This window comes from Streptopelia decaocto (assembly GCF_964273445.1).
Source record: "Streptopelia decaocto genome assembly, chromosome: 8".
Lineage (NCBI taxonomy): Eukaryota > Metazoa > Chordata > Aves > Columbiformes > Columbidae > Streptopelia > Streptopelia decaocto.
In genome coordinates, this window is record NC_138662.1 from 13,095,973 (window position 1) to 13,116,244 (window position 20,272).

General features: G+C 44.5%; 1 protein-coding gene across 7 annotated transcripts in view; it reads left to right on the forward strand.

Moving 5' to 3' along the window:
- FRMD4B (FERM domain containing 4B) overlaps nucleotides 1–20,272 on the forward strand; it is a 131,225-nt gene that overhangs the window by 41,743 nt on the left and 69,210 nt on the right. Inside the window, exon 1 of one of the 7 annotated variants that reach the window (XM_082059770.1) lies at nucleotides 5,817–5,996. The exons of the other annotated variants lie outside the window; for them this stretch is intronic. Coding sequence (XP_081915896.1) covers nucleotides 5,835–5,996 — 162 coding nt within the window. The 5' untranslated portion in view covers nucleotides 5,817–5,834. Of the gene's footprint in view, nucleotides 1–5,816; nucleotides 5,997–20,272 lie in introns of those variants that run through there. 7 annotated transcript variants of the gene reach the window in all.

Below are 20,272 nucleotides of genomic sequence, written 5' to 3' on the forward strand. Positions count from 1 at the left end.
AGCAACATGCATTAGAAGTTGTGCGTACTGATGCCAAATTGCACGTAGACTTCTTGGACACAAGGTCCATACGCTTTAACTGAGGTCAGCGGAGCTTTGCCAAATTGTAGCCCTGATACACTGGCTGTAAGGTACTGGAGGAGCTAGTTTTGTGTTACAAAAACTGGGTGACAAGTACTGATGGCAATAGCATGGTAATGAGAGATGACTTGTGAAACTGGAGCATATGCTACTTGTTTTGAACCTGACCTGATTTTGCAGGTCTAGGTATAGCGGGTATGAAAGTTTGTTGTTTGAAGAATCAGACTGAAAACTGTTTAATCATTTACAAAGTTAAAAGGCAGTGGCACTTCATTTTTGATGTTAAGTGCAAATTAGCTTACTATGGGATACATACTACAGAAAATTCATGTTTCTGGCACAGTGGCAGTTCATATTCAAAAATGTATTTATTTGTCATGGTGTTATGTTTATATCATTAGTGCAGAGCAATATGTGTACAGCTGAAGCTCTCTGAGAGGAGGGAAAAAGGCAGCACCTCATCTAGAAGTAGGTAAAGCTGCTGTTAAAGGAGCTTATTAGAGGTTATGCCTCATCCAGAGAGAAGAGCACTGGGTACCAAAGCCTCCCTCTGCTGCAGTGGATTGTTTGGGGTGTAGTTGTGGTTTTCAGCTGCATCCTTCCATTGACTTTGGGGCAGGTCAGTGGGCAAAAGCTGGGAATCGAAATTCCTGGTGCAGCACCTGGGGTGGGGGGGAGGTGTGTGTCCAAATACCTGCATCAGATGCTGTTATTAGCCTTAATGAAGGGTGGCATGGGCCTTTCATGCAGATTTTATTTGCTTTCTAAATTAAAGTTTGGTAACATGAATGGTAGACAAATGTTTCAGGAACTGTAGACTTATGAGAGGTCCTCAAAATTAATGCCAATATAAAGGATTGAAGTAGGTTAGGGATATTTTAGGTGTGTCAGGTTTTTTGTTTGTTGGCTCTTTGAGATTATTGAAAAACAAAATTGGTTTGCAAACACTTTTTACCAGAAGTTGAATGTTGCGTCAAAAGTTCTTGATCAGGGCAGGTTGGATTACAGACTTACCCTATGTAGTCGTGCTGCTTTTAAAGCATCTTACATACTGAGAGGTTAAAATATCAAGGAGAGGGTGACCAACGACCATATTTCACTTTATCTTTATTAAATTGGTAATTAAGGGCCAGAGTGTTGCAAGAATTATTTTTGAAAAGTCACTTCATCTTTATTCAGGCTTAATTGTATTAATGCTCACAGCTTGACAGGCTTGTTTCATGATGGGAATTTTAAATAAAGGTGATAGGGATATGCAGCTTCAGCATTGTCTGAGAAAGTTCTATTTCCTAAGTAATCCTGTTGTTCATGCTCATGACAACCTCTATAAATCAGCACTTCCAGGCATTTTTGAAAATGTATTTCTACAAGCTAACAATGCATGATTATACAACTTTTAAATGGAGCAAAATGGGAAGATTTCAAAAATCTGCACACAGATGTATGCAGAAAGGAGGAAGGTCTGGGTGCAGCAGCATGAGTTGGGATTGTAGCTGGTTTCCTGTGGGAATTCAGTGGACAAGTGGTACCACAACCCTTGGGGTCCTAGCATGGACCTCAGTGATGCTGAGCATTGACTTGAGACCAGCTCAGGGTATCAGGGCTTGAGGGTTTGAACCCTGGGAGTTAAGGTAACAGCAAGATTTTAAAATAATGGTGTGTGCCGTGGAACAGAACCATTTCTCATAACCTTCTGTGGACCATCTTGGTTTTTGTTTTCATTTGTTTTGTATCTTTGCTGAACTTTACTATTTACTCTATTACTATAGAATACTATGGATATTGGTTGCAGCTATGTGTAGTCAATATAGGAGGACAAATTAGAGATTAAAGTGTGTTTTAAAGCACACTTTTTAAAGCTAGGGCAGACATCTGCTAGCTGATATAATTAGGCATTTTGTGCATCTGTACAATACCTCACTTTTTACTGTTGAAGGTTCATAGACCAAAAGTGATCAGAGCTTTGATTTCATTGGTTGCAGCTAGGGACTTTGTGTGTCTGTGTGTCCTTTTTCCTATATGTCTAATCAAAAGTTGTACCTAGAAGCAATACCGCTTTGTAGATATAAGGAAAGATTGATGCTCTTGTCCTGTGGTCTCACAGGTAGATGAATTCTCTATTCAGGTGAACTTCATACAAGCTACTTGGAAAAGCAGCAATTTGGCTAAGCCTTGTTCCATTCATTTTGGCACAGAAGGTAACATGCAAGGAAGCTTGAGAATCCACTTAGGACCATCTTTTCCTGTTATGCTGGTAGCAAACCTTTGTTCTCTTTTAATACTCATTATTCTGGAACTGCAATCAATAATGTAAGGAAAAGCATGAATCTGCCACACCAAGTTTTCTGTCTTCTTTTTAACTGATGTTCCCCTTAGATTCCTGTTCTGTAGGCTTATTTCTTATCAGAAATGAATGCCCTGTTGTTCATATGATTGTACATCAAATAGATTTGCAACAGTTGTCTCTCATCTTGCCTGAAAGTGGAACATACATCTACAAAGACATCTCCTAAGATATGTCTTCCCTTCTCCCTTGTACAATAGAGATCTAGATACTCTACAGCCATGGCAAGCCATCTGAGTATCCTACTGGCTTTCCCTTGCTGAATCTTCTGTCATCTCTGTTCTTACTCTAAGGAGCCCTGCATATTATTTAGGTATTTCCAATTAACCCACTTGGAATCAGGTTCTAAAAGTGGAAGTCAATAAAAACTGAGATCAGTTTGAATGGGTAAATCACTAGCTGCATATTATTAATGAAACACCAAAATTATTCTAAATTGCTTTTAGCTGCTTTTTGCTTCATAAGCTTTCTTTACTCTTTTTTTGTTTCATGAGTGTTCAATGCTGTTCCCCAGGTTGAAGGGACAGTGCACCAAGGTGTGACCAGTGCCTCATGTTCTTGGGTCAGCTGGGAAGGTGAAGTCCAGATGGCACTTGCTGCTTATTTCTTTTATTACCTACTTTGTCTGCAGAAGGAATGACAAGATGCGTGTGAAGCTTTTATTCACGAGACCGGACTTGAAGTCCTTGTACCATAAATAAGAGTCGGGAATAGGTTCTTGCCTTGCTCTAGCCTACATGTGGAGCTATAACTTTACTATAAGAGTATGAAGCCTGCACAAGGTAGTGAAAGTATTGATGGGTAAAGTGGTTGGGAGAGCTGAAGGAGGGCCTGAGCACCTATGGCTCTGCTTGCTGAGATGGAGTCGCCTGAGGCCACCACTCAGGCACACAGTAACTTTTAAAGCATGAAGAGTAACAGTGCTGAACATGTAAGTTCAACTTAAAGGTACTATGAATAATGGATCAGCTTTAAAATCTCTTGTGCAGTGTTAAGGATGAGGATTTTCTCTTCTAATTTTTCTACTCTAATAAGGTGATAGGGAAACAAAGGTGCTGAGGACAGCAGACACAGAGCAGAAGCATTTGAACTTTTCATAGTAGGTTGGTTGGATTTTCCTGGCACAGGACAGGGCTATTCCCTGCGCTGTTTCTTTAACTACAGAGCTTCTTTTCTTTTAGAAATGGAACTTGGAAAATTGGATTTTCTTTTTTTATCTTTCAGCATTTAAATTTGGGTATGACTTGACCATAATGGACAGATGCTATTGGAGATTTTCCTGGCTGTTCTCCTCTGAAGCAGCATTATCTGAAAGAATGGCAATTACCCGCTGCCAAGCCTGGCACTGGTATGGGCTTAGGTCATTGGAATAACTCTCTCTAGATATTTGCCACTGCCACTCCAGTGAAAGATGAAAAGTTTTTCCCGTTCGTACATTCATGCTGACAATAAAGTTCTCTAAACACAGAACGGTGATGATGGGCAACATTGGAGGAGGAGATGGAAGACTTTCTTGTGGCTACAGGCTCTAAGACAGCATTCAAAGGGGTGATAAAACTCACAGGGTGGATATATACATGCTGTATTTCAATGGAGACCCTGAGTCTTTACTTGCCTCTTGTTATAACAAGCTGTATGTCTCTCTGCACCAGCTCACTTTAGCAGCTTCTAATAGTATTTGAAATACAGTTGTTGTTGTTGTTTTCCTCTTGTGAAAGCAAGACTTAGAGATATTTAAGCTCCCCGGCATCTGCACAGCCAATTGATAGTGGCACCATGAGGAACAGAGCCACCCTTGCTTTTCTATGTATAAAAGGAAAAAGTGTGATTCTTGGAAACATACAGGTCCAAAGCCTGCCTGAAATATGCAGTCATCTGTCTACAGAATTACATCACCCCAAATATGACACAGGAGTCGAATGCATGAGAATAGAATTGCAATAGGAAGAAGGCTGATTAATGGGGAATAAAATAAACTTAGTGAATATTTTCACTGTATTGTGAGCATGCAGAATGTCTTCTTTCTATGAACAGCATTTGGGACAGGGCTGCAATGACTCTGGTGTAGAGGCTGTTTGCAGTTGGTGCCTTTGGAGAAGCAACACCATCAACACCCTGGGATTTACCTCTCCTGTGCAGCCTTTGTGCAAAATGTTCCTGCCCCCTGCTCATTCACTTCATTGAACAAGAGATTACTTTTATGGAGAGGTTGGTCTCTTGTTTGTTTGTAAACTTCAGAGTAGTTTCTTCAGCAAGGTGTGGATGGTGGCATGTGGGGCCCCCTGTAGCTTCTGTCCCAAATAAGCTTAGGAAATGTCAAACCCTCTGAGGGGTCTTAGAAAGATTTAATTGCCCTTTGACTCCCCATTCTCCATTAGCTTTTAATAGGAAAGAGCTCACAAATGAAAGGTGCAGCTTGCTGGCATTAACAGTTTAATCCCTAGAAGGGCAAGGTGCTGCTTAATTTTGTACTGACTATTGAGGCAGGGCTGGAATCTCCTGTGGGCTATTATGTCAGTGTTTATTTGCTGTGGGCTGTTTGTGAAGAACTCAGCTAGCACAGGCAGCTTTGTTTCTCATGCAGCAAGTACTGCATTAATGGAGTTATGTTCAAGAGTGTAGCAAAATCATCTCTTTAGCAGGTGTTCAGCATTTAACTGGTAGATGCAACAGCTGGCAGGAGATGTGGAGCAGGGAGATGGCTCTGTGCTGTGGGCATCTGTCACAATCTGAGCTGGAAGAGAAGTTAGTCCATCTATTTCTACAGGAGCTATTCTGATCTTTTATTTTTTTACTTCCAATTGCTGGCTCCCACAGGTGCTTTTTTAAAATAAGATTTCTAGTGTATGATTTGAGCACGGGTTCAGCCAGGAGAAAATGATGACAGCTTTGTTCCTTGCACAGCAGATAAGGAGGTGTCGGAGGCAGATAGCACCGGGCATTAGGCAGGAGCTGTGCGAAGTGCCTGCCCAGTTTACTGAAGAGCGTCGGCGATTAATGCTCTCAAGTGGTTTCCTTCTTTTCCTGCAGTGTCTAAATGGGGTGTTTGTCAGGGCACATGGCAAACGGGTTAAAATTTAATTAGAAAACATAGTGGTAGCTACTGGAGCTTAACAGAGATTTCTGTAAGCTGTTAAGAAGGACAAGGTTGCTGTGTGAGCTGCTGGTGGGGCTGAGCTAGTGCAGCCGCTGGCTCTGCTTCAGGCGCCGGGGCACGCCTGGGAATCTGCCCAGGAAACGCTGTGAAAGAGGAGTTTGTTTTAAGGCTTGACCCTGGCTCTGTGCAACACCCCTGGCCTCCGCCTGCCGTATAAAGCCAGGCTGCGTAATGCCAGGCGTTTGAACGGGAGAGCGAGAGCCAGCAGCAGCCAGCAGGGACGGGGAGTTTGTTTTGCTGGTGGAGCAGCTCATGGCTTCGGTGTTCATGTGCGGGGTGGAGGATCTGCTCTTCAGCGGGAGCCGCTTCGTCTGGACGGTGACGGTGGCAGCGCTGAGGAGATGGTACGCTGCCCGGCTGCGGGCATGCCGGCAAGCCCTGCGAGCGTGGTGTGGCCTCCGGGACATCTACCAGGTAAAAACCCCCCAGTTAGCACTCCGGGTTTTGTTTAAGGAAAAAAAAAAAAGGCATTGTGCCACCTGATGGACATGTGCTCAGTCACCTGGCTGATTCCTAAGTGCGGACACCCCAGGTGAGGAACATCGAGCCAGAGCCACCACTCAGCTGTGCTGCAAAGATATTCGGCAGGTTTATAATCAGGGTCTGAGCTCATGTCCAATATTGCCTTCAAACAGCCAGTGCTGTGTGCCTTAAATTTGGGGTTTGGGAGAGGTATTTTCTATGTTAAATGTGTTTTATTAGCCAGTTTATCTAGAAGTGTTTTGGCAGATGACTGCCCTGTATCACAGCCCCTCAGAGCCCATTTCACTGCTGTCACCATCCTTGTGCTTGGGATCTGGGAGACAGAGCTCAGCTCTCAGCCTGTGCTGCCATCAGGCACCCAGAGCACTATGCTGCTGTGGGAGAGACCGGCTGTAGCTTTTTCTGCTGTTTGTGTCATTAAATAGTGGCAGATTGTAATATGATAATACTTTGCATTGCAAAGGATTTGTTATTTGGGGTGGACTGCAATGAGTCCTGAAACAAGTATTGGGAGGTGGTTCTTCCTGCAGGCAAAAAATACAGCACCTTACTTGCAGTAACTGTGGTGCCCAGCTGCCGTTAGGGTGGTGTCACTCTTTTTGGAGTCTGTTTTTGCTGGCAGTTATTTATTTTTGTGTGTCTGTATTTTTGTCTCACGTGTAAACTTGTGATTTGTGCCTGGTTACAGTGTCAGTGAATGTGTTTGCTACATTGTGCTATTGTATTTCAAAGCTGCTTCTCCCTTCTCCTTGGTGTGTTGCAATACAGAGAATAACACAGCTCATAACAAACAGCTTTGCAGACCCATCAGGATGTAACTTCCATGGGAAAGTCATGCTAAAAGGACATCTGTGTCTATTTAATCCCAAAAGGATCTGTTGCTATTTAGCTTTAAAGTATGCCTAGGAGTGGGAGAACAGTTTTATGGTGACAGTGCTACCAAGTGCTTGAATGCATCTTGGCATCTTGCGCAGATGAAGGATGTAAACACTTTGATATGTGACACGTCACTTGAGGAACACAGATCATGTATAGTGAGGGAATGCGGGGGTACAGGCATCATTGCTCCTCATTTGCCCACCTTTACTGATCTGAAGAAATGTGGGATGCAGCTTTGGCTCCCTTCTTTCTCTATAAATAAAGTCCAGCTACACCTGTATTATGTGTATGTTATTTTTGCAGTCCACTCATGTAAAGAGTGTGGAGCTCAGACTGCCGTTGCTCCTTGCTGTGTCCCCATGGAATCAAATCCTAGCCCTTCAGGGCTAGAATAATGGCTCAGTAAGGACCAGCTCTGACAACGGCTGTATTCAGCCTGTTCAGCTGCAGTTCTCCAATGGTTGGCTCAAAGTAAAAAGAGATTTATTTTTTTTTTTAAACGAAGTGTGACTGTACCTCTGCTCAAACTTACCATGTTTTAGTGGCTGTTGGTGCATTAAACTGTCACCTTTATGAAAAGCATCACTGACTTTTGCCTGTGTCCTAAACTGGGGTGTGAAAATTGGTAAAAAGAGAAGACTGGTCCTTCTGTCATCCTTCCAGGTGGTCCTTAAACCAGAGGGGGAACAGAGTGTGTCCCTTTCTCACTCCCATCTGCCCACAGCCTGTCACAGCCATGAGGAGAGCACAGCCAGACTGCTGGGGATGCACAGTGACCTGTTGCTCCAGGCTCGCAGTTCTAAGGGTCATCCCTGGGAGATGGAATCAGGCAACTCTCACATTTTAACATCAGGAATTTCCTAGTGGTAATTTGGAGTGTATAAAAGAGAGATGGTTTAACAAATGCCCTGCAGCTCTTCCTTGGGTTACATAAAGTGTTGCTTTTTGTGCTGAAGACTGGGCTCTTTGCTGCTGAAACCACTGACAGTATCCCAGCTGAGTCTGGTGGGTGCAGGGCTGAGCACACAGGATTAAACATCACTGGTCTGTTTGGATGTTGGAGCCCTGTAAGAGGTCAAATCAAATATGACTTTTCCATTTTTTTTTAAACACTTCAAGCTATGGAACATCTAGAGAGGGTAGCTGCATGACCTCTGCATACAGAGATGTATAATACTCTGAGCTGCGCTGTTATGCTTGTTCACCTGAGGCTTGGTGGAGCAATACAGGAGCAAAACGCACAGTGCAGAGCTCTCCATGGAATTGTTTCTATGTGAAGTGTCACGTTACAGTGTCTATAGGACTAAGCTCTAATCTTGGATGTGAGATGTGTTGTGTCATTACCATACATCCTGCATTTTCTTGAGCAAAATTGTTTTCCTTCTCTGTACCTTTTTTGTCTATAAAATGGATATAATACCACTCTCCTACCTAGTAGGGATGCTGTTTAAGCTCCTGCTAAAATAAGCCCTGTAGTTAGTGCAACCAGATGAAAGCATGTTTTTGCCTTGTGTTCTTATTAATATTGGCACCAGGACAGGTGCTTAACCAGGTCCTTTCCCAACTTGGCTTCGTCAAGAATGTTCATATTTCTGTAGCTCCTTCATATTAATATTCCAGGTGAGAAAAGTGCCACAGGTTGTATATAAAGGCTTACTTGACTGAACTTACACTTTTGCCCCCTGTGTGGACTCCCTGGGCTGTGTATGGTGTAATAAATCAGGAGACAAGTCACAACTTTGTCACTGAGGTACGTGCAAGGGACATACAGGGAGGGGTGAGGTGATGGGCTCTTGAGCTGCTGGGCAGCCCTGGAGGCTTCAGTTTGCTTTGATCCATATTTGCGGTTCATGCCACTTTGTTGTGTCAGTGGCTATTTTTGGGTGGCTATTTTCAGTTTTTAATCATCAGTACATTATTGTGGTGAAATGAAAGCCAGTAGGATTTCTCCCTGGGCTGGTAACTTTTGAGATTGGCTGTGGTTTAGTTTTGGTTGGTTGGTTTGTATGTTGGTTTTTTGTTTGTTTTTTTTTTTTTTCCTTGTTGTTGTTGTTTGGTTTTTTGAGTCTCAACACAAAGAAACCACTAACACCCTCATGCTTCTACACAGGGTTCTCACCTACATCTTCTGAAGTCAGCAGGTGCAGAGGTTGTCACATAGGCAGAGCTGTCTGGCCAGGGAGGCTGAAATCTGCTCTGCCAGCATAAAGCCTTTACCTGTCTTAGTACCTTTAGGTACAAAGAAACCCCTAAAAAACCCAACTAGAACAAAACAGCCTTTGTCAGTCACCTCCTCTTTAGCCTTTGTGTTTCTAGCATATTTGTGTAGGAAACATCTCCTGAGTTCCTACAGGCTGCTGTTTTATTTGATCACCAGTGTAGGGACTTCAGCCCCAGCCTAGCAAGCCAAGCTCTGGTACTTTCCCAAGCTGGTCTCTGCTCCAGGGTGCTTGCCATTATCCGCCTCTACTGCCGAAGGAGAAGGGATGTCCTATTTGTCCAGGCCTATTCATCTGGAGGAGTTTCAGAGCCAAAGTGCTCATGGGTTGTCCCATTTCCCCCTGAAATAACCTCTGAATCCATGTGAGGGGAAGAGGGTTGTACAGTATGTGAATTTATCCTCTCTGTGTGCTTGGGTTGTATGCCAGGGAACATTGTCTTGTCTGTGGCAGAAAGCATCTGAAAGCCTGTCCTAGGAAAACCAGAGACTTGCAGAGACAGCTGATGGAAGAGCTGGCACAGATCTTCTTTTTAACTACAGCAAGTCAATATAAGCTAATGCTATTACAGCTTGGAAAAAAAACTAGGTGAGAATTTGGCATAGGTGCCTTCATGCAAGGGTACCCATTTTCTATGAAGGAAAGGAGCCAGGGCTGTGTTTTGTCGTGGAAAGCTGGCATGTAGTGCTTCAGATTGCCAGCTGAGTTTTGGCGGGGTCTTCCCAGAATCCCCCAAAATCCACAGTGGAAGAGTGTGGTGCTTCTGGGTGTCCTGACACTTCTTCCAAAATAAAGTTTTTGGCAGGGCTCTCCCATGCTGGTTTTATAGGCCACCTGTCTTAAATCTAATTATAGAGCAGTAAAACAGAAAGTGAAATTTTTATTAATATATAAATGTGGTTAATAAGCAGTGGCAAAGCCAAAAACTTCCAAGATCACTCATCCTGTGTTCAGTTACTTGTGTTATCACTGGCCTGACTTTCATTAGGATGTCAACGCTACCATACTTTACTGCCTGTCATCCCATGAGGTATGAATACAAAATTTCACCTAGACATCCCTCATCAGTTATTCCTCTTTAGCCCCTATGCCTTAAGCATTAAAAAATAAAAGAAAATTGCATCAAAGTCTATTTGATAACGCAACTAACTTTTCATAAAGTAAAAACTGGTGAAGTGAATACTTTAGTGTTAGGGTTAAAGTGCATGTCAGTCAGCCTGCTCATGCCAAAGGGGAAAACAGAAACAAAGCAAACTGTCCCCAAACTCCCTGCAGAATGACATGTGATTAATATCTGCTGGACATAAAACCAAGTATGGGAGCATCTTTGTGATTAAGCTATTCAGTTACGCTGGTAATTTGGCTAAAAATCTCTGGTGTAAAAGTGTAAATTGAATTCACGTGGGTTTTTTAGACAAAGTGCTTTTTAACCTCTGAAAGGTCACTTCCTCTGTATGAAGTGAAAAAATTTTGCTGATGAAGCACAATAAATAAACTTCATACATGTGTCTGTCTCATGTACTTGGGGTGGAGGAGTGAGAGAGGAAGCGGCTGACTTCTGTTTCCTACGCTGCTAACGTAGTTGGTTTGGATAGCGAGGACCATGTTTCCTCTGCTACCACACCTAAACTTTTCATTATAAAAAATGCTGACGACAAATTGCAGAAGCCTTTTTCCCTTTTCACAATGGTGAAGGGTGGTGTGCTGGCACAGTAAGGGTGAGCACGAAGTGGGAGTGCTGTGTTGTCAGGGCAGAGCTTTCCTTCCTCTGGGAGTGATGCTCAGAGGAAGCATCTCTGGCATCCTTACAACCCAGGGCTTTCCAAAGGAAGCCTGAAGACCTTTTTGGAGGATGCCGACTATGTGCCCCTTCAAAGATTCAAACTTAGGTACCGGGGGTTATCTGTTGCTCTGACTGCCTTCATCCAGCTGTTTTTCTTTTTGAAGGGATCTGATCTGCTCATACATCACCTGCAGAACTTTGGTTCTGCTTGAAGCCCCTGTTGCATCTGAACATGACAGATTTCCCCAGGACTGGGGCTTTGGGAGAGACTGCTGCAGAACTGAGGACAGGACCAGCTATGGGCACTACATCCTAACAGCTTAAACTTGGCTTTACGTGCTTCCAGCATCAGCTTTCCAAAACTCTCTGACAGACATATTTCCATTTGAGTTCGTGATACGTTTTCTGTTTGAGACAGTTTATTCAAACAAAAATACAATTTTGGTACTGCTCCTCCCTCTTCCTTAGCAGACAAACTTCACAACCAGACTCTGAACTTCATCTCATTTCCTTCAGGGTGTTACGGTGCCAGTTTCAAACAGTGCCTTCTATTCACTAACCGCTTGGCCTGTATAAATATTTTTTCTTCGATCTGACACAGTTAAAAAAATGTTAGATTTCAAATGTCGCTGGCGCCACTTCTCAGAACCAGGCTCCTGTACAAATGTATCACTGCATGAACTTGCCTGGATAAATCTCCGTTTTGGTCTTGTGCAGAGAGGCTGGCCAACTTGTTCTGACTGGACTAGAGGTTTATGAAAAGGCAAATTAAAAGTGTTTCGGGCACATGCTAGTTTTTCCATACTTCTTTTTTTCCTGTCCTTATGAGTGTTTAGCTTTCTGTCACTCCTTTTGCTAGCGCTGTCACTGCAGTTCTTTGCAGTCTTGGATGGACTGTCCATGTGCTTAAAATAACACTGTGCTATCTTTGTCTCCTCATCTTCTGAAAATCAGGCCACCCTTGCACAGTCTGTATTGCTCTTAAAACCTCTGAGTCATAATTAGTGATTAGTAATTCTACTAATCTTCTCTACAGATGGAGGCCAGTTCATTCTGAGAGACTGCAAAGAGGATAAAGCTATCAGTGCTGGAATATATTAGCTTAAATACCCTCCCACACAAATACACACATACACTTTTCCCTGCTAATTGGACTGTCATTCATTTCAATGTGCATGTTGAATAAGGAGATGTGGGGAGAATAAGGGTCACCAAAACGCTGAGAATAGCCTGGGGGTGATGTTGTTTAGCCATTAAAAGCTATCATTGACAGTCCAAGCAACATTAGATTTAAGACTGATGTTTCTGTGGTTGGTTTTTCAGCTGATGTAGAAGAGGTACTGTCCCTGCAATGGGTTCCCCAGTGTTCCTCTTCCTGCTTGTCACTGGGTGCAAATGTGTGGTGCCAGCAGAGCTGGGGTGGTGATGGGGAAGTTACTGTAGTAAGGCACTTACACTGTGTGGCCACTGTTAATTATGGGCTGTTTTCTGAGCATCCTGGTTTTACCTGTTGTTGGGCCAGTGGTTTCTAGGTAGGGTGATGTGGGCTGGGCAGATGGTGTATGGCGTGGAGAAGGTCACGCTCGTTGGTGTCTGCTGTAGGCAGGTCACTGGCTTGTGCATGGGCAAGGAAGGCAAAAGGCTGGATGATGGGAGCGAGGAAGCTGGAAGAACAGGAGAGGGCAGTGCAAGAATTGCATGGCCCAAAAAGTACTGGCTGTGCAAGCAAGGAAAGAGAGTGGAGAGACCAGAGAATAAATAAACAAACATTCTGACCCCATCAGGTGTATGTCAAAAGTGCAAAACTGAGCACAATCTTGCAAGGAAGTGTGTGAAAACAAACAGGTGGGAAAACAAACAGCTAGGAAAAAAAAAGTCAGAAGTGCAATAGGAAAGGAAAACTGAGGTTATAACTGAACAGGAAAAAAATGAAGAGATGAGAAGTCTTTCCAGAAAGGTTGCTGCCCTAGGCAAAGAGGTCCCCATCATGCTGAGTGTAGAGTTGTCTGGCTGACACCAGGCTGGACGTGCTCGGTTGCCACAGTTGTTTTTGGAGAGCAAGTATGTCAGTGTAGATGAAGCCCATCAGGAATCTGGTTGGGCAGGTGCGCTTGGCAGGCACGTAAGTTGGTGTTTGCTAAGCCATAGTGAAAGTGGGAGCGAGTAATTCCTCTCTGATATTGAGCACACTGTATCTGTTCACCTTATTCAGAGTGGCTGGGGTGTGCTGCATTCACCCTGTGGTTACAGAGCCTTTGGTGAGGACTCGCAGTCCTGCCGTCCCCAAACCCTAGCCTGGAACTCTTCTTCTGGTGGCCTCTGAGTTGTAGAGACTTGCCCCTGTTTAACTCTTGCTTCTCCTACAGCTTGTCACTGCTGGAACCTCTTATGAATGTGCAGCACTACTTGTAAACTCTGATTTTTCTGGTTTAGAAAAATCAGCTGTGAGTGAGAGCACAGATGAATTACACAGGCCAGATCTGTATTTGTTTGGAAGCCCTGGATCCTCCAAGGAGTTGTGTTGTTCCTCCTCCAGCTATTCCTGTCCCTGTGGTCATCCCAGCAGGGCAGAAGTTGGCACCACCCAGGTAACCTTCACGTCATTTCTCTGAGGAAAAATGACTCACTGTCTGTTTTCTGTCTTATTTTGGTGCTTTGGAGTCTGTGTTTTGGAGACAAATGCAAGTTTATTACTCTGAAATACTCTCCCTAAATTGTCTCATCTGCTACCCGGGTTGCTGGTACAGTCTGGACCAGCTGGCTGGACCTGATCTGGTATCCTCCTGCCTGATGTGGGGCCAGCTTATGGGTTTTTCATGAAACCTGTGATACTGAGTGTTGTGTGGAGAGCTATTGTAGTCTCATGACTATAAGAATGTTAGCTTTTATAAAGTAACCTTTGGAGGAGGAAAAAAAAAAAATCAAACAAAACCAACCCACACAAAACCCCACTTTGTCTGCAGCTAGTTAAAAGGTGGATATTTGATCAAAGCTAGTTCCTCTGCATCAAACAAGGAAGGCAAGACATTTCTGGCACCTCACTGCATCCCAGGTGTCTGGGGTAGCTGGGGTGAGTTGTCTTCTGGAGGTGGCCGGATTGATGGTTTAGGGAGGCAGCCCCAGGCAAGGGGAGAACAACTTTGATCCTATGGATCAGGCAGCCCTTCTCTTCCCAGCAGCATCAGGAATGCTCTGGCTTTACAGAGTGCTCTGCAGCTTAAGGGAGCCTGTTGTTGGCCTCAGAGGTTGGTACATAGAGCCTTCTGTTTGGGGGAGTTTAGCTGGACCAAGTGGGCTTGGTACTTCTCAGAAGTGGGAGCTGTGTATCTCTAGTAGGGTGTTGCTTTCAGAAGTTTGATCCTGAGGTTCTTGCTTCCCATTCTGACAAAAGGAAATTAGTTTGTTCCTGGAATTGAACTTGAATTTTCTATTAAAATAGATCCATGGATTATACAAAATTGGAGTGGAAAGGTTTTCTTGGTTTGTCCTCTCTATGTAGTGACTGCTCAGTTGGGACCATAAATAACCAAAGGAGAACATCCAGCTAAAGGGAAAAGGTTGTTATCAATCCCAGGTGAGATTGTCTTGGTGCATGTCAAGAGCTTTTTGCTGCTCTGGTAGCATTTTGTGAGGTTTTCCCTGTCCTGTATCTTCCAGCCCATGCTGGGTGCTGTGGTCCTGGGCTGGGTTGTTCCTTTGGCATTAGTCTTCCTAACATGAATTGTGAAGCCAGAGGTTGTGAGTCAGTGGTGTGATTCAAAAGCTAGTATATCCATACTTGCGTCACATAAAAGGAGATTAATAATGCTGAGCTATGTTTGTGAAAGTAGAATAGGCTTGTATTTTAGATTTTGAAGTAACTGTAATTGTAAATTTGAAGTTTTATGCCCCTTGTTTACCTTCCTGGAGGTGAGACTGGAGCTCTCAAGGTTACAGACTTCTGGATTTGGGTGCATAGTCTTTGGTTTTCTGTTTGATATGTGTTTAGGCTTTTCTTGTTTTTGCTTGGGTTTTTTTGTTTTGACAAAAGCAGTGTAATGTAATCATCTCATGTTGCTTTTTGGAGGAGACCTCAGTATTTTGCACTGTAGCATGAAACCTATGCTACTCCTGACACAGCATTGCTGTGTCAAATCCCAGAGGTGTTTGAAGCCTTGCAGGTTGATGCACCAGAGCAGAAGAAATCAGGGAGAGGAGCTGGGTGTCCTTTCAGTATAACTTGATGTTTTGCACACAGAAAGCAGTCCTGAGAAGGGAGCAGCAGGCTGATTTACTCCTGCACCTCTACCAGCTACAAACTGTGCTCCTGGAGACTGACCCTGGCCTCAGAACAAGTTCAGATTGGTGGCCCAGGACGTAAGCTCCTGGTTTTTCCTCCCTCACATGCACCCACATCAGTGGCAGTGGCCCAAAGTGTGCTTTGGAAAGAAGTTGGGGAAACCCAGTGAAACACTGTATGTGGGGTACCTGTTGCAGCAGGGAACTATGGAAATGTGAGTGTGCAAAATGAGGATGGGTGTGTTGAGATGACAAGCTCTGGTCATCTTCATTTACTCACATACCTGCAGATTGGCAGCAGATTGCTGCTGCAGGGTGAAGCCCTCACTCCCAGGGCTGGAAAGTGGAGGTGGCTTGTTGAAGTTTTAGCGCTGTGCCAAGTTTTAGCATAAAGGCTCCTTCTGTCCCCTGGATGGGGATGTGTGGAGAGGAAGAGCCGGAGGGGACAGTGGCAGCTCCCAACAAGCACAGAACTGTTGGCCTGGGGGTCCTTGGCCAACTACTGTGCCACAGGGGTTGGCAGAGACCTGTGTTCCCACAGTGAGGTGTCCCACTGCCCTGGGGCTGGCACCTTGTGCTATGCCTTTTAGTCAGTAACTACTGTTTTTTCTACTTGATTTTTGTTTCATAATAAAAGGGTTAATATTACAAAGGAAATAAAAATAATTGTAATGCTTTCCCAGCTTGCCTCCATTTTTAACAGTTGTGTTTCAACCTCTCATGTGTCCTGACTCACTCTGGAAGGGCTTTTGTTTCTGAATCTGTAATCAAAGCAACAAATGCGAAGGTCACTTCCTTCAGATTATATGGCAACGGAAGAAGTCCGGGATCGTGTCTCCCTTCTTCTCACAGCCCAAATGTACAGAAAACGTGAAAGCTTAGTACATGTACAGAGTGCTTCTTGAGTTTCTCCAGTACTTTTGAATCAGCAGGGCGTGTGGCTTGGAGGTAAGAGGCTATATTTTAATTTCTGATGCTTAGCAGTGACAGATAATGTTGTTTAGTGCTTGTTACATTGTGCCCCACCTCAAACATCATGCAGACTCAGAGCTGTGAGTGCAGGAGAGCAGGCAGCCGGAAAGCAGCATGGAGCAAAGTGAGTTCACTTTGGGGTACTTTGGTAGTGCAGGCTGAATTCATTTTTTTTTTCTTGCTCTTTTTTTTGCCCTGAAAGATTAGTCCATAAAAAATTTCTTTGTATCTTTTGCACTCTATTGTGGAGATAAGGGGCTGTTTGTTTACTTCCAGCATTTACAGCTGCTTTTTCCTGCCTTTGTAAGTGCTGCCTTGGCTGCCCTAAAGTGCTAAATCCAAGCTTGATTCTGGTAACTTTGCTGCAGATGGAGAGCAGGTCTGTAATTTCTGATCAGAGAGAAAACATATCTTCAGAGATTACCCTATAGGCTGCTCTGAGATATAATTTAAACCAAACAAAGAACAGATTCATAAGTCCAGAGAAAAGGCAGTCAGTGCTTGGTACAGTAGCTCCTTTCAGCATGTAACTATTAAATGTCTCATCAATAAGGTCCCTACCTCTCTTGCTCAAAAAAAAAAAAAGCTCATGAAGAGGTTGGCACTGGAGATGCAGATGCAGCAGTGCACATGGAGCTTGTTAACGGCTGTTGAAAAAAGAGCCTTTGATCCAAAGTGCTTGTTTTGCTTTAAAAGTGGAGCGTGGAGCAGTTCAAACCAGTCAACCCCCCGCCCTTGCCTGGCAAGATGCTGGCGGCTGGGCAGGCTGGCTCCTCGCCCCAGGAACGCTGCTCAGTGCCCCTTGCAGCCAGGACCCGCTATTTTGACTTCTTCCAAAGAGCTTAGGATTTCATGCTTTGTGTTTTTTATTTGCTTGCTCTTTGCATTTTTTTTTTTTTTTTAATAAAGAGTTACAGAAGTTAAAGGCAATTCAGATGGACTTGTGGTATAGACCTTTTTCAAATAAATTATTTTTCGTTGTCTGCTTACCTAATGTCTGTTCAAGGCTGGTGTCTGGGTTTCCTGAGGGGCTGCTGCCAAGCATGAGAGTGGCTGGAAAAGTCCAGGGGGGAGTGTGGGGACTGGATGGGGGATGAGCTGGGTGCAAGGACACTAATGGGGCATGGGGAGGAAGAGATAAAAGACGCCCCTGGAGGATGTGATGCTGCCTGGAGAGGATGGCAGATATTTAGTCATGGCTTGCTCTGTGTTTGTCTGCAGCCTCAGGTGCCTTCCCTCAAAATCCCAACCCAAGGGTAAGCAGGGAGGTGGTGGAGAAGCAAAAGGTGCAGTTGAAGGGACAGATGAGCAGCCTGTGAGAAGCCATCAAAGAGATGGGGGAGAGCTTCAGGGCTGGGGAGAGACAAAGAGGCATCAAGGGAAGGATGCAGGTCTCTGGGGTTGGGAAATCCCTTGCCAAGAGGTTATATACTTCTTTTTTTAAATCTTTTGTTACTATTCCCATAACAGGGAAGGCTGAGTTTGTTTCAAGTGGGTCAGAGACGGCTTCTGGAGTGGGGTAAAACACAGGAAAAGTTACCAGAAGCTCTGCACAGAATATCTCCTGAGATTTGTGTTGTAGAGACTTAAGCAAAGAAGCAGGAGCTTAACTGATTTGCCTCCAACCTCCTGGTTGAGAAGGGAAGGTCAGAACAGAACAGTCATGGGAGGGCGGGTGTCTTGTCCTGCCCCATGGTGGGTACCACTTGTTCAAGGGCTGCTGTCCCCATGCAGTGCCCTTGCCAGGACTGACACAGTGTTTGCTCTGTTGGGTAGCATCAGAAAAACTCTGATCCCATAGGATTTTCCCCCTCTGCCTTCCCCCTAGTGAGTTCCCAGGAGATTGCACTGGAACAAAACATCACCATGGGCTCGTGTGCAGTAATGACCTGAATGCAGTGCCTCAGTGCTGTTGCTGATAAGCATGTCTCCACCAGACACTAATTTATTAGCTGTGTTCTGCCAAGGAAAGCAGATGTTGTATGAAGTATTTAATTGACTTGGTATTTGTGGCAGCTTTGCAGTGATTGTTTTCTATTAATTTTCCTGATTTTTAGAATTAGCTGTAGAGTTGCCTATCTGTTCTTTTCTTGCTGTTATTTTAAATACATTGCAAAGTGGTAGGAATGGTAACATCAGCACCTGTGGAATGACATAACCCCTTTGAGAAACATTTTGGTTTTGAGTACAAGATGCCTTTAACAGTAGAATACTGATGCAACAAGGGGGCTGTTCCTTGAAAAAGATAGCTAACCTCTCCCCCTCTGTCAGAGGGACTCAGCATCTACTGATAACACTGCCAGCAAGATCCTGTGGCCTTTGACAGTGTCAGGAGAGGTGAGATGATGTCTGGATGCTGCTTGTCAGCTGAAAAGCATGGGGCCAGCAGAGCTGGCAGAAGCTCTTCTGCAGCTCTATAATCCCTCTGCCTTGTGCCATGGGAACCAATGTTACCTGTGAGCTTGTAGCATCCTCATCCTCCCACTGATGCACAGGTTGGAGTGAATGAACACTCCCTGTGCTGCTGTGTGGGAGGGAGCAGCAGCGAGTCGGTGAAACTGCCATTGGTAGCATCAGGAAAGGGAGCCACATGGCAAAAATCTCCTTCTGGGGAGCAGAGGGCTTAGTTTTTCACATTGCATGCTCCTGGTAGCGACCAAGAAGCAGCAGCTCTCCTGTTTATGTTTTGCTCTCGGCCAAGGGGTTTATCTCCTGGCTGGAATAGTGTATTTATTATTTTGAGGAAGACTGAATTTACTTGTTCCCTGTATTTTCATTTATCACTGCTCTTTGGGTTTGTGGTTTGTTAGTGTGGGGTTTTTTTGGTTTTGTTTTTCAAATTGCAGTCTGCTCACCATTATTTCTGAGCATTGCATTTGAGCATTTCAGGAGAGGAGGAGGAGGAGACTTAGAACCCCACAACCTGCTCTAGTGAGTGGGATCTTTCTAATGACCACAAGAGGCTGTGCCTGTTGTCCTGTACAAATCTGCAAGCCATCAATAAAACAAGTGAAAAAGTCCCTTAGATTTGCCACCCCCTGCAATTAGAAATAGTAGAATAAACAAGGCAAAGGAGAATTGCATGCAAAGTGTGTTGGCACTCAGCCCTGAAAGGCCTCAGTGCCTGCAGTGAGGGAAAGCTCTTGTGCTGTTGCTTTGCCAGATTTTTTTTTTACTGTCTCAGCTGGTGGGGATACATGAAAGTCAGTTGATGCTCTCCAGGAGCCAGTTTTTTCATCATATCTTCAGTTCATGTGGCTATTTTAGTAAGGTGTCATGCACCCCAGAGCCTCTCAGCCCCCAAGCAGCATGTTTCATCTCTAACTCTTTGCCAAACTTCAGCAGAGCCAGCATTTCCATGGAAAGCATCATCAAAGGGCCATTTGTACCAGGTTGTGCTGGAGTTTTCTCCAGTCGGTCTCATCTCAGCACTAGCTCTGTGCATGTTGTATTCAGTCTGGTCTTTGAGTGCCTGTCCCTGTCTGGCTGCTTCTGAGACAAGAAGCACAAGAACACCCTGAGGTGGGGAATGGCCCTGGACAGTAAATAGCCCATGAGTGTTGGGAAGAGACTATGCAGAGCCAGGGTGGCTCTGCAGCCTTTGGGAAGGACAGGGGTGGTACTTGGAGTCATTCTGGTGAGGTGAGATGGGTCCTGCAAGGTGGTTTGCCATAGTATGAAGGGTGAGAGATGTAGCTAGCCACTTCAGTGCATTGCTGGCTATTTAACATTAAGCAGATACTGGGCTCTGTAGAGGTTAATAGCAAGATAACAAATTCTTTAAGGCAAAGTCCTGGCCCTATTAAAGCTAATGGCAAAATTCATTGACTACTTTGGAGCCAGGACTTCAGCCAAAGGTTTCTTTATGACATGAAGATTAGGAAGGAGAGGCAGTACGTCTGGAGACATGGTCCGCCCCTGTAAATCTGGGGGGAGCTCCGCTGTCGCCTTTGAAGGGATCGCATCAATTTTATTGTGTCTGCATGAGCCAGGCTGCAGTGCCATAGTGGGCAGCTCACTGGCTGCCCAGACTGATGTGTGCAGAGACCAGAGGGGAAAAACCTGAGTTTTCAGAC